At 37.5% G+C, this 16,610-nt stretch overlaps 1 protein-coding gene across 1 annotated transcript in view; it reads right to left on the reverse strand.

Annotated features, from left to right (window-relative positions):
* Nucleotides 1-1,727: 1,727 nt before the first annotated feature.
* The window catches only part of LOC131360533 (cortexin domain-containing 1 protein), a 29,049-nt gene continuing 14,166 nt past the window's right edge, over nt 1,728-16,610 (reverse strand). The window contains exons 2-3 of the mRNA XM_058401097.1: nt 9,706-9,957; nt 1,728-8,107 (exon numbers count right to left, since the gene is read on the reverse strand). Of these exons, the coding sequence (XP_058257080.1) occupies nt 9,718-9,897 (180 nt within the window). The 5' untranslated portion in view covers nt 9,898-9,957 and the 3' untranslated portion in view covers nt 1,728-8,107; nt 9,706-9,717. The remainder of the gene's footprint in view (nt 8,108-9,705; nt 9,958-16,610) is intronic.

Below are 16,610 nucleotides of genomic sequence, written 5' to 3' on the forward strand. Positions count from 1 at the left end.
CGCTGCATGCGTGTGTTTAATCCATCAACACGCAAGGCGTAAAGGAGCTGTGTCATTTGATTAATTACCCTGTCTGCACTCTAAATTCACCTGCTGTGGTTTAATGACTCGTAATGATCTAGCAATCGCTGTTTCATCTCAGCACTAGGCTGCATTTAAACACACCAACATCTCATTCCTCTCATTTCAACATCTTTAACTGTGATTTGGTTTCTGCTCACACTGCATAGAGGTCATACAGGTTAGAAATCTTTCCTTAAAAAAAAGGAGTAAAAGAGACTACTGGCTAGTATGCATGTCCAACTTGATAATACAAGTATAATCGTTTACATTTAGATTTAAATTTATGGCATTTGGCAGACACCTTTATCCAGAGCGAGCTCTAAAGCATCAGTCAAAAACTCCGTTGGGAGAAAATATACTGTAGCACTTTTTAATATATATAAACAAGCCAGGAAAAAATAAGTAAGCGTTAGTTTAAGTAATTCAGAAAGAGGTAGGTCTTCAAGTGTCACCTGAGGACAGTCTATGCATCTGAAGTAGCCTGAAGTCAGACTTTGCATCATTTTACACCACCACATTATGTATTGTCTGGAATACAAGCATTTTTGGCAACGGCTCTCATTTTAAAGCTTTTTTTATGGTGACATGGTATAATAATACTGTCACAATACTTCAGATGTTTATGTGACACTTTCTGGTTTTACTACTAAGTCGATGTCCCAAAGAATAAAAAGATAAACAGAAACACAAGGGCATAATAGGCATTTAATGCGACACTTTTTTTTAAAAAAACATAATTTCACCTTTGAGTTAAACAAAGGTTATAGCTTGTAAAGCTGTGTACATTTATATTGTATAGTATGCTGACTGTGAGGCCTTGGTAGGGGTTTGGCCTTTAATTTGGTCAACAGATGGCACTGAACTTGAGGTGGTGATGATTGTAAGGTCATAGGGGGCACTGTGGTTGTGCCCTCTCTCTCTCTCTCTCTCTCTCTCTCTCACTATAAGAGTCAGCACATGTAGAGAGCTCACAGTGGGTTTAACCTTAAACTCACACAACAGACAAAGAGAAGGATGAACTACAACCAATAGTGGGGCACACTAGAGCATGCACACTGATATGCATTCATCCAACATACACTGCAATATGCGTGAGAAAGTACTGGAAATGTCATGCTGTCCACAGCTGTGCATTTCACTTAGGAGTATGACAATGTATTGTGGAAAGGAAACATAAAATGAATTTAAATGCATAGACCGGTCAAAGGGCAAAGAAATTGTAATTCCAGTGCTAAAAAGTGTCACTGAAAAATCAGATGTAATACTGAACATGTGACAGGAAAGGTTTATTTATTAATTCATTCATTCATCTCTAGTGAACTCCTAAGTCAATACTGCCTTTGATTGCAATTGTAGCTGCATGTCTTCTGGGATATGTCTCTGTCAGCTTTGCACATCTGCATCCTGATATTTTTGCCCAGGTGTCTTGGCTAAATTGTTGAAGGTCTGTCAGATTGGAAGGAGACCATGTTAAACAGCATTCATCCAAGGATATTTCTGCAATCTGTGTTAAATTACTTGTTATGAGAATAATTTAGGCAATCTGGAAAATCCAACAATCATTGTGAACGATATTTAAATATTCTTTGAGAAATTGTTCCAATGTTACGGTTAGGCAGAAATCAGCACAGGACTACAGAACTACCCATCAGCCCCTGCACATCACATGACCATGGCATTTTAAACACAATCCCTGATCCCACTCACCTGTGTCCTGTTTCACCCTGGTGATTTAAGTTCCTGTGATTTAAGCCTTGTTCATAGGCTGTTTTGTTTATGCTCATACCTTTAGATGTGTTTTGCACTAACGTCTGCACCTACAACCTTGACAGCCACCTGGCAGTCAATATAATAATATTACAGTTGACAATATATTATCATGTAAACACTTGTAATTAATCAAAAATGACAGAATTCTATTAGCATGGGCCAGTCAGCGTTAAAAATGTAATCATATTCACTATTTCACTCTACATTTCTTCTTCTGTTAGCCAGTAAGCTATTTTATGCCACTTTGGTGTAAAAAATTTCTGGCACAATAATTCAACTGCTAGTGGCTGTTTTACTATAAATAAAATTAACGCCATGAGGCCAAAGGCCTTTCTGCCTTGTTTAGAGTTATTGATTGAAATCCTTGAGTTGTGCATTGTGAAGCACACAGCGGGCAAAACTGAAGCCTCTGCGCTTTCTGAAACCCTGCTAATGAATTATGTGGCACAGATGACATATTTCATTAGTTTTATACCAAGAGGCATGAAAGAAATCCATAGCTGTGCACAACCCTGAGCATGAACGAAGCACTGCTGATGCAGGCTTAAGGCTTATTGTAAATGTTAGTTAATATAGAATCTATTCCTATTAATATACACAAATCTACAGAAAAAAAATAAAGGAAAAAAACCCATCAAGTATCTTAGAAGTGTGTTTGGGCTTTCATGAGCCTCCGAGTTCAATGCACCATACAATAGTCAATTAGATGGAGATTTGGGCCTGTGATTAGATGGTAATTTGGGGCCTGACCACAGCATATGATTGACATCAATTATATCTTCAATTGTTCAGTGAACGCTCAAGGTGGACTGAGGGCAGAGTCATTCTAGAAGACACCAGGCGGAACTGGATAGTAATGTTTCACCATAGAATAAAGATGATCAGGCAGAAAAACTTTCCTTTAATTTGTCACCCATCTTCTTCATATATAGAGCTACATATAATACAGAAATGAAATATTTCCTTCAGACATTGTAGGATAAGTTTGATAAACGATTCTAGTAAAAAAAGAAGACTTAGAATAAATTATTTACTTCTAATGAACTGCACCGTTGCACCTCTGATATTTCAGTCTTGTATGAGTAACAACCTTTTGAAGAAATAATTATGATTCTCCATTATAGCCCAAAACAAGTATTTCTGCACTTTTTTCCCGGTGCCCCTTAATGCCCCAGATGCCCATTGCTCATTTTTAAACCCATTTGGGAATATTACCTCTTGAAGAAAAAGAAGCTGTACATCTGATCATTGAGGCAGTTACTTTAAAAATGATGGCAAAAGATAGAGTGCAAGAAGGCATATGATTTCCTGCATGACTCCCTAACACAATTTATAGTCCAAACAAACCATTTGCCAAGAAAATGACATGTGGCACATAAATGAATTTAACAGAGGACGAAAAAACCGAGGCTCTTAACTTGATTAACCGCTGGACTGAACAGGGACACAAGTACATTCATTGACAGAGAACCAGCTGGCAAAATTTAAAGTGTGTACACATGAGCCTAATAATGTAAACCACAAAGAGAACGTTGGATTCATTTTAGCAGCAGAGTTGAGTAAAATTTCAGTTTCAGTACTAGTTCAGAACTATTGTATTTGCACATGTTGTAAGCCTACACTCTGCTTCCCCCAAAATACAATTCATTATAGAACAATCAACAATCATTAATAAATTAATTAAAAAAGTAACAATTATTAGAAAAAATAAAATTGTGCAAAAGTCTGATTAAATTCAACAATCTTCATCAAAATGAATATGATGTTTAGTTGCACAGTATTGTGTGTATGCTGATCATGTAAACTTATACTCATTTATAGGTAAAGCAGCTACACGTAATCTATAAATGATAACATTTGAGGTGATGTTTTAGTCAGAAAAATGATATCTTATTTGGCAAATACGTTTGCCAGTGATGAATAGTACGATTCGTTCCCTACACACAAGGACTACAGACAATTGCCTGATTTTTAATCCATTGAAGAAAACAGCAACACAATCAAATTATGTAACAACTGTTTTCATAATATACACTCCCCTCCAAAAGTATTGGAACAGCGAAGCCAATACTTTTCTGTTTACTATACACTGACATTTTGGTTTGAGGTCAAAAGACAAATATGGGATGATAGATCAGAATTTCAGCCTTTATTTCCTGATTTTGACATGTATCTTTGTTAAGCAACTTAACATAACAACATAACACCTTTTGTTTGAGCCCCTTACATCCATTGATCAGATATATTGGAACATGTGACTGACAGGAGCTTTTTGTAGTCTAGATGTACCCCATAAGATTGATAGTCTAAACAATCAATAGCTTCTCTTGCTCAGAGCCCTGGGTTTCACCTGTCAAGACTGAATAAAAGCAAGGCATTCTGAATCTGAAAAATAGGGAACAATCTATAAGTCATTACATATGACTTAGCCAATACAACAATTTGAAGAAAAACCACAAAACAACAGTCAGTGTCATCACTAACAACCTCCACAAGGCAGAGGTGAAGGTATGACAATCTACAATTGAAGAAGATTTTGAGAGCAGACACATAGAGGCTTGACCACAAGATGCAAACCACTCATCAGCAGTAAGAAGGCCAGACTGGAATTCATAAGGACATACAGAGATGATCCACAAACCAGAATTAACCTCTAACAATGTGATAGAAAGGTATCATGAAAGGGTGGAGAAGGAAAGGATCTGCTGATGATCTAAAACATACAAACTCATCAGTCAAGCATGATGGTGGTAGTGTCATTGTTTGGGCTTGCATGGCTGCTTCTGGAACAGACTCATTAATCTTTATCACTATAACTCCTGATGGTAGCAGCAGAAGAAAATGCATCTAATTTAACTGAAAAACTTCATCATGCAACAAGACAATGACCCATAACACACTGCCAACACAACACAGGACTTCATTCGGGGAAAACGGAAAGGTTTTAGGCTGGCCATGTCAATCAGCACACCTTAACCTAACTGAGAAAATATTTGACATCCTGAAGAGGAGACTGAAGGGAGAACCTTCCCATAGCAAACAACTTAAAGACAAACCTGAAAAAGCATCACAAAAGAAGAATGCAACAGTTTGATGATGTCAGTTGGTCACAGGCTTGATGCAGTTATTGGAAACAATAGATATGAAACCAAATACTGAGTGTTAAAAAATGATTGGTCTGCCACCAAAAGGGTCTGGATTTAAGTTGCTTAACACAGCTATATGTAAATATCAGCAAACGGAATCTAAATGGAAATTGATCTATCGTCTCATATATATCTTTTAATCTCAAACCCATATTTCTTCACTGTATAGCAAAGACTCTAGATTTGGCTTTGCTGTTCCAATACCTTTGAAAGGAAATGGATAATTCCCTGGTCATGGATATAAAGAAGGAGTTACTCAGAAACTGCCAGCTGTTCTATTTCATTTTATGACTCCACATTGCGACAGGACCACCTACAACTACAAATAATCACTCACTTTTTCAACTAATAGACTGTATTTCCCCTAATTACACTTGAGATTTTTTGTTGATGTCAAACTGAAAAGGAAAACAGGCCTCATCAAGTAAATTCTACCAGGAGCTCTAGGTTCAAATGTTACATGAGGTGAGAGTCTTGATTAGATTAGGGAGCGAGGTTCGCCGACATTGGCCTCAGTCACATATCATGCCACAGGCCAGATGCTTTATTTAAACCTGTGCTCATATATCCTCGAAATAGTGTGAAATGTGAGAGCCCCTGAGGAGCTGTGCAAATTAACTTTCCACTTCTTTGCCATGGGAATGAGAATTCCTGAGTGTGACAGAGCTCGAGTGCTATATCCTGTTGAAGAGGGTTGCCTTTGATGTCTGCACCCTCCACAGACAACCAAATGTGTGCAAAAGGGATGATTTGAGAAATGAGCCGAAATACAGAATGTGAGTAGTGAAGTGAAAACTGTAGAGAAGGTGAAAAACACAGAGCTTCTTATATACCGCACTGTACGCATTTCATTTGGCCTAGAACTAGTATATGCAAAGCAATTTTATTTATGCTAAATATTTTAAATTCATTGCTTGTCTCCAGCTGTGCAGTGCATTGCAGATACTTACTGTAGTATTCACCAATCTTGTACTTCACTACATTTTGTATTATTACAACCTGAACATGAAATGGGATTTTATTTTTTATAAATCTACAGAAAAAAACAAAATATTTTTTAAATGACGGTTGGGGATGTAAGGATTAATCTGTATAGTTGGGTAAAATTATTTGCCAAACCTGTGATTGCTTATGTATTTTCTCTTCGCTTATGTATTTTGCTCACCAGTTGCCATGAAAAGTCGCATTAATTATTTGAATAGAACGAACATACCAATTCCACATGACTATAAACAGTTGAAGAAAGGACATTATTTACATTCACATTATTTATTGTCCAGTTTCACCCAAATGAGGAAGGGTTCCCTTCTGAGCCTGGTTCTTCACAAGGCTTCTTCCTCATATTATCTCAGGGAGTTTTTCCTTGCCACTGTTGCCCCAGCCTCGCTTAGTAGGAATAAATGTTAGAAAACAGATAGTAACTTAACTTTAAACTTTAAAAATGTTTATTCGATGTTTCTCAAGTTCTGTATAGCTGAATTGAGACCATTGTTAACAGCACTATAAATAAATTGAATTGAATTGAATTAAACAAACAGCATAATGGAAACCAAAGATTAAGACTAAAGACTAAAGATTAAGATGAAAAGCCAGGTGGGAAAGTCAGGGTTTATTAAACACAATGCATTTTGATCATCCTATGGAGCTTTAATTCCATAATTAAAAGCATTTACCTTGGGGGGGTGAATACTTATGCAACCAACAAATTAGATTGGATTAGATTCAACTTTATTGTCACTGAGCAGAGTACAAGTACAAATGCAATAAACCAAATGAAATATCTGCTTTTGTTTTTAATTAAAAGTTCAAGAGTCTAAAAGTCTGCTTGAGAGCACACTGTCATTAAAGCTTAAAAGGGAAATATCAAATACTCATGTAAATACTTCGAAGATTCTACGTTTTACTGAATTATTGTCAAAAATATAATAATATAATGTGATTTTTTCGGTGGCTTGAATTCTTTATGTAAGGCAGTGTACATCATGTGGATATGGCACAACATAAACACACAGAAGACCTTTAAAATCATCATTATCTTTATTATGCATAAGAAGATGCAGGCTGAACATAGCACAGTTGCAGTTTTAATCAATCAAGACATTATTGTTTTTGATCCGCTACACATTATTCTTGATTGTGTGCTGCTTCAAGACAATCTGTGATTTTGGCTGAGGCACTTGATAACATGCAGTTGGTTATAATTCTCTGCGGATAAATATTCTTAACTGACATGGCTCAAGCCAACAGAGGAGCAAAGGAAGTGGACTTTAAGTAGTAGCCAAAGGCAGTCACATTTAAGAATAAAGGGAATTCCACTGAACCTCAGCTAAATGGCTTGATCTGGAGTTGAGCATCCTAAACAGGCATGTGCCGATAATAAATTTTCAACATTTCCTCCCAGTTAATGACATTAATACAATATATAAAAAGTTACTTAATGTTTGGCAGCCTTTTCTCATCGAATAGCATTTTAGTCAAAAAGCCGCTTCAGAGCTACAGATTTTTTAATTTTTTTATTTCTTTCAACTTTTCAAGAAGAAGGATATAGTTCTACCTTAAAATGCTAATGCTTCTCCCTCAGAAAGACAGACAAACAACCCAAACAATGCTGCCTTCTCAGGCAGCTTCCTCTGAATGGAAGAGTAATGATGTTGTGCATGTTGATTTTCATGATATGTTGTAAGAGTTGATTATCGGCACAAGCCTCATCCTGAATCGCATTCAAGAGAGCATATTTGTACTTGTCACTTCACTGTAAACGGATATAAATTACTATCATGGCATTGTTGAGTAGTCTTTATGAGCAGCTTTGTCAGCATGCCTTTAAGCCTAGCTTCATTTCACCAAACAGCGTACATTAAATTCGCACACTCATCCATCATGATTATTAGAAAAATGTACAAATCCTAAAAGGTTCTTTCGAAAATATAACTTACACAGGCTCATTGTCAAATACTCATTCATTGATTATTGTCTTCATTTATTTGATATGTTGCTCTGGGAACAGCTCTGTGCAGTGTTGGGTGGTTCTGCCTGGTCCCGGTGCTGTAGGTAGTTTCAGAGCTTGTAGAGTCTCTAGTTGCTGTGCTTCAGTATTGGAGTAAGTCCATGTGACCTGAACTTGCATCCTGGATAGAGAATAAAAAACAAGACAAAAGACAAAAGAAGAAACATTTTGAGCCATTCTAAAACATACAACATTGCTCAAATACATAAAGTCTGTGATTTGTTTCTGTTTAAACAGCTGAGGTTGAAGTAAGTGCAGAACTGTATTTGTCCCACTCCTGCACTCTTCCGCAGACCCTCCAGACAAATCCTGACCACTCCTGCAGATGCTCTTGATTAATCCCAGCTACACCTGCAGAAAATTTGCAAATTATCACTCCTCCTGCTGAAAATTTGACCAATCCCATTCATGCCCAGAGATCTGCTTGACCTATTCCACCTGCTACCAAAGAAATCTTGACAAACCCTGCCTGTTTCCTCAGAATGTTTGACCTAACATTTCTGCTCCCACAAAGATTCATCAATCCTGTCTGCTCCCAAAAACACTCTTCACCAATGCTGCTTGCTTCGGCAGGAAGATTCATCAGTCCCACCTGCTCCCAAAACCAGTCTTCACCAATGCTGCCTGCTTCTGCAAAAAGATTCATCAATCCTGCCTGCTCCCACAGAAGTCTTGACCAATCCCTTCTACTCCTGCAGACCCTCAGGACCAATCCGACTGTCTCCCGCTGAAAATTTTACCAATCGTGCCTGCCCCCAAAGACAGCTTGATCAATTCATTCTACTCCTGCTGGCCCTCAGAACCAATCCCACCTACTCCAGTTTGACCAATCCCTCCTGCTTCTGCAGAAAGCTTGATCAATTCCACAAGCCCAGAGAAAGTTGGATCAATCCCGCTCCTCCTGCAAAAAGTGTGCTTAATCCTGCCTTTTATATAGCTGCCTGAGAACTTTTATAATGACGTCTACTTTACAGAATATAAACAAATTAATAATTTATCCAAACTATGATAATCAGATAAAGCGTTTACTGAAGATGAATGAATGCAATAAATCTAAAAGCACTACATTGCATCTAATATGCTCTGCCTTTCTTTTCTTTGTTATTTTTTGACACTAGGATTCCAGGACCAATGCACACCTTGGAATACAACACTAATACTATCAGTTTTCTATTCACATGAACATACATCTACTAAAACTGCCAATTATACTAACTCACTTTCTCAAGCAAACCAACAATTGGGTAAAACAAATGTTGTGTGCTTTGGGCTAATATTCATTAAAAGGTTTTGCAAGTTAATATCAATAAGGTCTCGTTTTAAACCCTCATTTCCCTTGGTATAATGTTAGGGTGAAGGACGGGGTTAGTACTTGTGGCTGTCTTATTATTTCATTTATGACAACATTGCTTCATTCTAAATTCTTAAGACTGAGTTGTACTTTCTAGATTAGAATTTTAGACTCCTTTGATTTTAGGTACAGTAAACTAGTCCTTAAAGCAAAGTAAGTTAGTGTTCTTGTGTATTTGTATATTTCTGTAAGTCTGTGTGGTTTACTTTACATGACTAATCTTGTATTATATCCAATAATAACCTTATGTGAGTTCCATGTACTTTAAGTACCATATGTATGTGTTAAGAAACAAAAGGCACAAAAGTCCTCAATCTACATGAAGTTGAGGAGTTGCATCCAAAATCTGAATGTCTATGTGTGTAGACCTGCAAATCGTGCTAGTCGTCTAGATGCTGCTCCTCCCAGGTGGACGTGGGGATGGCGCTGTATGGGTCCATGATGACTTTAGCACAGCGGATGATCATGGCCACCAGCAGCAGGCAGAGGAAGGCAATGCATGCCAGAGTCAAGCCCTGGTCCACATCCACAAACGCGGGGTCTGGCGTGGTCTCCTCCATCGCTTCTGCTTCGATCTGTCCACATCGAGCTGGACCAGTGCTACCATCCTGATCATTTATCTGACAGAGGAAGAGAGAGAATAAGAAAACAGTTAGCATGACATACATCTATTTCACAGTGTATAGTACCCAAATTACCTGCTATACTACCAAATGCGGCATAGTATTATTTTAGTATTTTTTACAGATTATTCTAATATAAGAATAATTATTTATCAGTTAATTATGATCAAGTGCAGATCAGTGTGCTAGCACTGCTAGCATTTATTGCCCATTTCTAGTTACCGATATGCAATATGCTTTATTCACTATTAGAAATTAATTTATCAACTTTAGATTGTAAAGCAATATGATATGGCTCAAACGGTTAAGGCTCTGGGTTGTTGATCAGAAGGTTGGGGTTCAAGCCACTGCAATTGAGCAAAGGCCCTTAAGCCTCTCTGCTCCAGGGGGGCTGCATCATAACTGCCCTTGCGCTCCGACCTCAGCTGAGATATGCGAAGAAAAGAATTCCACTGTGTTGTAAAGTATGTGTGGCAATAATAAAGGCTTCTGGGGTTCCTGTGTACATGGTTTTTATAGAGATGAATGGAAGATGCTACTAAAAAGACATTTTTTGTTCAGATTCACATACATTAAATCACTGTAAAAATAAATTCAATTATTTATCACACAGATTTAGCCAAGTACATGGTATATTTCCTGAAAAAGTAACAATTAATATTGTTCCAAATTAAATAACAAATTGAAAATGTGTGTTTACACTTCAGCACTACAGAGACACTGCCTTGGCTCAAACAGCAACAGCTCCTAGCAGAGTTCTGGAACTAGATGTCGATTTTATTGGCCAGGAAACACAGGAGTGGTGAATTATTACCCAGAATACTCTCTGACTACTAAAAAACCCTACAGGAGTACAGTAGTTCAGGGTCAACACTCTAAAGAGTACAGGGTGAGTGTGGCATGCCTCAAGCCATAAACAGTCAGAACATTTGAAGATATGCTAGAAAACCTTGAACCCTATAAGGTAAGTTGTGAATGCAGGCTCTGGCTCTCATTCATCACAGCTGTGTAGATTTGAGATTTGTGCATGCTTGCAGTTGAATTGGTGTCTGATTCACAAAACCTTCATATCACATTAAAACAAAAAAAAATTGATTTGAATTCACTTAAGAAACCTGGTTTAGGAGTGTGGACACAAGCATCTAGTGTGTTTTAGGGAGGTTTTATGATTAGTACGCCAATAAAAGAAAAGCAGTCAGCAGGCTACAGTTCTTCAAGATTTAAGGAAAGAAGAGAAGATACACAATGAAGGTAAGTTAGTGTCTTTTTTTTTAAATATTTTCATATATAAGCAATGTGCTAATAGAAATTAATCAAACACTGAAAAACAGACCACCAAACTTAAATCTATGGCAATGCAGTATTAATATTGTGCAGATATGCCGAAGATGAAATTGATAGTAAATGTCTATTTTCTGAGCCAGCTGTAAGTATGATACATTATACTATTTACACTCTAGTTTAAAGTATCATATATTCAACATTTGAATTCGCAGTATTTGGCAGATGCTCTTATCCAGAGCGACTTACATTTATCTTATTTATACACCTAAGCAGTCGAAACCTAAGGGGCCTTGATCTATGATCAGTAGTCTGGAGCAGTAGTCCAATACCTTAACCACTGAGCTACCACTTCCCCTGATCCCACTTCTCCTGATCCCTTCCCCTAAAACAAAATTATGGGTTATTTTATTTTGTGTATGGGTTATTTTATTTTGCCATTTCAGTTCCAGGATGTTGCACTAAAAATATCTCCGGGTATCTCTTCAAGGAGGGTGAATACTTATGCACATACATATCATATAAGTTGAAGTCAATTAATAAAAATAGTGAATTATTTCAGAAGACCATGATCACGAGTACTGATTCATTGTAAGATGAAAGACACATCAGACCAATTCAAGTACTGATGGATTGTCAGTTGGCAAGTAAAATCTAAACATCCCAATACTGTGTAGAAAGGAAATACAGAATATATACAATAGTATAATATGGTTGCTTTACATGGTGATTTGATTTGGCTCCTATGATTAGGCTGAAAAACAGGCAGGCAAGTGAAAAACCAGAAGGATTTTGCTGAACCATCAAAATGAACTTATGCTTCATGCTGTACTAGCTGATGTTAGTGGATGATGTATACAAAATACATGCATATACTACATATATTACAAACATACCATATACTAATAGTATTATACAGTAACTAATGTTCCTGTCACTGACAATACTATTATTACTGCTGCCTAACAACCTGAGCTCCGTAGCATAATAGCTACTGCCACACTGGCTCTGTTAGCTTATCTGTCATGTTGCTACCCAACACTGCTGACCTTGTTGTGGGATCACATGACCTAGCTGAAAGCAGCTGGAGTTGTTTTTCTCTTAGGTGACAGGTAACTGGAGTTATGTGTGCACAGCAACTCTCCCGTTCTCTATCTATAAAGCAAAATGTGAAGCAGACTGAGACCACTTTGTTTTGTACAAATCGAGTGGACTGCGAACTGACCCACAAACAGAATGTACTCAGACCTCCTATAGTGGTGGTCTTAGTATGGCTTGCTTGGGGGTCACTTTCAAGGGGTCTGAATTCATTTGACTTGTTCACATGCACACAAAAAAATGCTTAGTCATGGTTCTGAGCACTGAAACAGGGTGAGTGTGAAAAAAAAAACATTGATATAGACCATGGTATATGAAATTCTTGCAAACACATAGACACTTTGTGTTCGGCTGCTTGTGCGAAGAGTATGCAGTTGTACACAGTGTTGAGATACTGAGCTAATAGTCAGACAGACACTAAATACATAAACACTATTCATTTGACGTTAGAATCTCTTTCTGAATAAGGAGCACTGTGTGCTCAGATATTTCTGCAAACCTTCTTTCTAAATGGCAAGTGATCAGTCAACAGAGGGATCGTGAGCAAAATACAAAATGGCCCAGTAAATCCTGGCTGCTTTCTCAAACCACTCTACACGCAGCAGTGCTTGAAATTGCCACTGTTTCAATTTGTATCCATATTTTATACTTTACCACAGAGCCAGGATCTTATTTCCATCCTCTCAGGACATAACTCAGCATCATCCTATTAAACAGTTTGCGTTTACCCTATTAGAATTCCATATGGCTACTTCACTTAGCTAATAGAGAATTTGTTTATCGCTTTAGAGCCATTCATCCATAATTATGGAAGGAAAAGAAGAGAGACATTGGATTGGACAGATCATTTCTATACAATCTTCAGTCTGACTCGATTCAAGAGTCATGCCTATTTTGCAAGTCCTCACTACTGTGCTGTCTACACTCTTATAGGGTATATTAAGTAGTGTAGGATTCTTCCTGAAAGGGTTTTTGACAGCCTATCTGAGGAAACACTGTCATAAGGTTCTACATAAGCATGAAAGGAAAGCGACACCCTGACCTTAAACCATTAAATATAGTTATATTTGAAATATGTGATAGGTTTAGTGATTCTGCTGCTAATGTGATGGTCGATGCTGTATTTTCACTGGGGTTTTTCTGTCTCTCTGGCCAACATTATTTGTGCTGTGGTGTTCAGTAGAAAAAGAAATCTCACCTTATACTTTATACATAAAGTATAATGATCAGGTTTCCCTGTTCGCTCCTAAAAGTAAAATCCTGAGAGCTTCACTCAACATTTTCCAGCAACCCTGAACTTCATATTAATGAGATGTCTAAAACTGAAGTAGTGCAGAGAAAATACTGGACTCTACTTCCAGTATGCAGTGCAGCTATACAAGAAATTAGTCATAATGTCTGCGATTGTACTTGGAATTGGAATTATTCCAGTAATTAAATATTTATGCAGCTGGATACATAAATGCCCCCTTCATCTCTGTGAGGGTTATCTGGTTGGCATTTTATTTCCACTTGTTACTCTCTGGTGAAAATGATCTAAAACTAATCTCGGTAATCTAAAGATGCTGTCCAACGATGATATCGATATGAATAAATGAAACACAGAAGAACGCATTTCTCTCACCATTTCTTATTAGAGGAAAGCAAATGGTGATCTAATCAAATGTTCAAGATCACACAGAACTTTAAAGAGTTTTAAGACAGTGTGTATAACTTTTTTAACAAAACATCTTTTGAATAGTTGTGCTTGAAGAGGAATTATCTATGTGAGGCCAGATACAGCTTGGAAATGGCTGCTTTTATTTATTTTTTTGCCCCCAATCCTACGTTACCCCACTGTCCAGCACATTTTGTTCTTATTTAATGGGTCTGCCTTTCTTTTTCACACCTTGGGGATCCTAGCAACCTTCTCCCCTTGAATAGACTCTGCCATTGGCACTTGTGTCCTTATTTCTCCTCCACTAGGCGTACTGTCGCAGCTGAATTGTTTAAGCCTGGCCCTCAGGGCTAGTAACGAATCATTCAGCTTCAATAAGGTGTCACTACTTGTCTTTTAAAAGCCTCTTCAGAGTACAGGATGCTCTTGTGTCAGCAGGTTCGGGGATTTTCCTCACTTTGTCTTTTGAAAAAAGGTCATAAACCTAAGTGTTCATGGCAACAGTAACCTTGGTGACGCAATTAGCGATTTAATGAAAAGTTGTCCAAAAACACGAAGCAAGAAACCTTTATTCTCGAGCTAAGAATCCTGTTCATTACAAAATGGACTTAACAGGCCTAACATCATAGACACATTGAGAAAGGGATTAAGGAAAACTTGATGACATGCAAAAATCAATTCTGTTGTATGTATATAAGAGATATAAAAATAAAAATATAAAAAATAATGACAAACAACGACTACTACTACTACTACTACTAATAATAATAATAATAATAATTATTATTATTATTATAATAATAATTATTATTATTATTATTAAAAATCCCGACATCGTTGATAAAGAAAAAATTCAGGGTTCACTTTTACTTTTCATTGAGTTTTTTTGGTTTTTTGTTTGTTTAATTATTTGTTTGTTTGCTTGTTTTTAACAAATAAAATATTCAAATTCATAAAGCATTCAATTCTGGAAAGATGTCAGCAAATTAAAAGCCAGAATGTTTTAAGAGCTCAGAATAAAGGGCACCAAATACTTAGTCAGCAGCAGCAATATCTGAGACAGAAGAGATAGATGAGCATCTATTCATTTTCTGTACCACTTCTCCTGCACAGGGTTGTGGGGAGCCTGGAGCGTATCCAGAGCTCAATCACACACACATCCATTCACACAATACAGCCAATTTAGAGATGTCAGTCAGCATCACGCAAGTCTTTGAACTCGGGGAGGAAACCCCTGAAGCACAGGAAGAACATACAAATTGAAGCCCTACCACAGAGATGCGAGGCAAACATGCTACCCACTAAGCCCCCATGCCTGGGGCGGGGGGAGCTTAAGTGGTTAAGGCTCTGGGTTGCTGCTTGAAAGATCAGGGTTCAAGCCCCAGCACTGCCAAGCTGCCATGGTTAGGCTCCTGAGAATGGCTGCCAACCCTCCTTTGCTACAGGGGAGCCTCATCATGGCTGACCCTGCACTCTGACCCCAACCCTCCAAGGATGGGAAATGCGAAGAAAAAATTAAATTGTGCAGTAATGTATATGTGACAAATAACAGCTTACTTTCTTACTCTGTATGGACACCTGACCAGCTCAACCCCCTTTTCTCCCTTTTTTGTTATAATATCCTCCAGTCCTCAAAGTGTGTGACATTTGGTAACAATTCTTCCTTCAGAAAAATATTCAAGTGCTGCTACAGCATAACGTAACACTCATGTCTCATCACTAATGTCTTATGTCCAATTCTTCAGATATATAACTCATTTTCTGATTAGTTGTGTCAACTGCACACATATGAAAGCAAAGTAATTATTCAGGTAGGTTTTTACCAATTTCTTTTTTTATCTTTAGATTTTTGCTTAAAACAGTAGCTCTACTTTTACTCAAGTCAGTATATTTTCTAGTCTTTCCACCTCTGCTGAACTGATAGCAACTGTAACTTTAAATCATTCCATTTCACACCTTATTAATTAGTTCTATTAAGTGAAGTCTTGATAGTTTAGACTGCCATTGAAGGGTGCTCTTCATGATGAGTTAGTCAGCAGAACAGCGTATTGTTATTGCGAAGGCTTCTTCACAAGACAGTTGATAAGACTGAGACATGCTCCATTTCTTAACTACAAACAAAGGCATTTATAAGGTTACAACACTATTTTGCCGTTGTATATGATATGAGCTGTCCTCATAGCAGTCAAGTCTTTCTATGTACCTGTTAAACTAGTACATAGTGCACTACAAAAAGGAAACTAGCCCAAGAAATCTACTCTGATCATGTTTATTTTAAACTGAACTCATTTATAATGCGACATACAGGGGTTGGACAGTGAAACTGAAACACTGGCCAATTTAGTGTTGGAGGTTTCATGGCTAAATTTGACCAGCCTGGTGGCCAATCTTCATTGATTGCACATTCCACCAGTAAGAGCAGACTGTGAAGGTTTAATTAGCAGAGTAATAGCACAGTTTTGCTTAAAATATTGCAATGCACACAACATTATGGGTGACATATCAGAGTTCAAAAGGGGACAAATTGTTGGTGCACGTCTCGCTGGCGCATCTGTGACTAAGACAGCAAGTCTTTGTGATGTATCAAGAGCCACGGTATCCAGGGTAATGTCAG

The sequence above is a fragment of the Hemibagrus wyckioides genome, linkage group LG10 (assembly GCF_019097595.1).
Source record: "Hemibagrus wyckioides isolate EC202008001 linkage group LG10, SWU_Hwy_1.0, whole genome shotgun sequence".
NCBI classification, from domain to species: Eukaryota; Metazoa; Chordata; class Actinopteri; order Siluriformes; family Bagridae; genus Hemibagrus; species Hemibagrus wyckioides.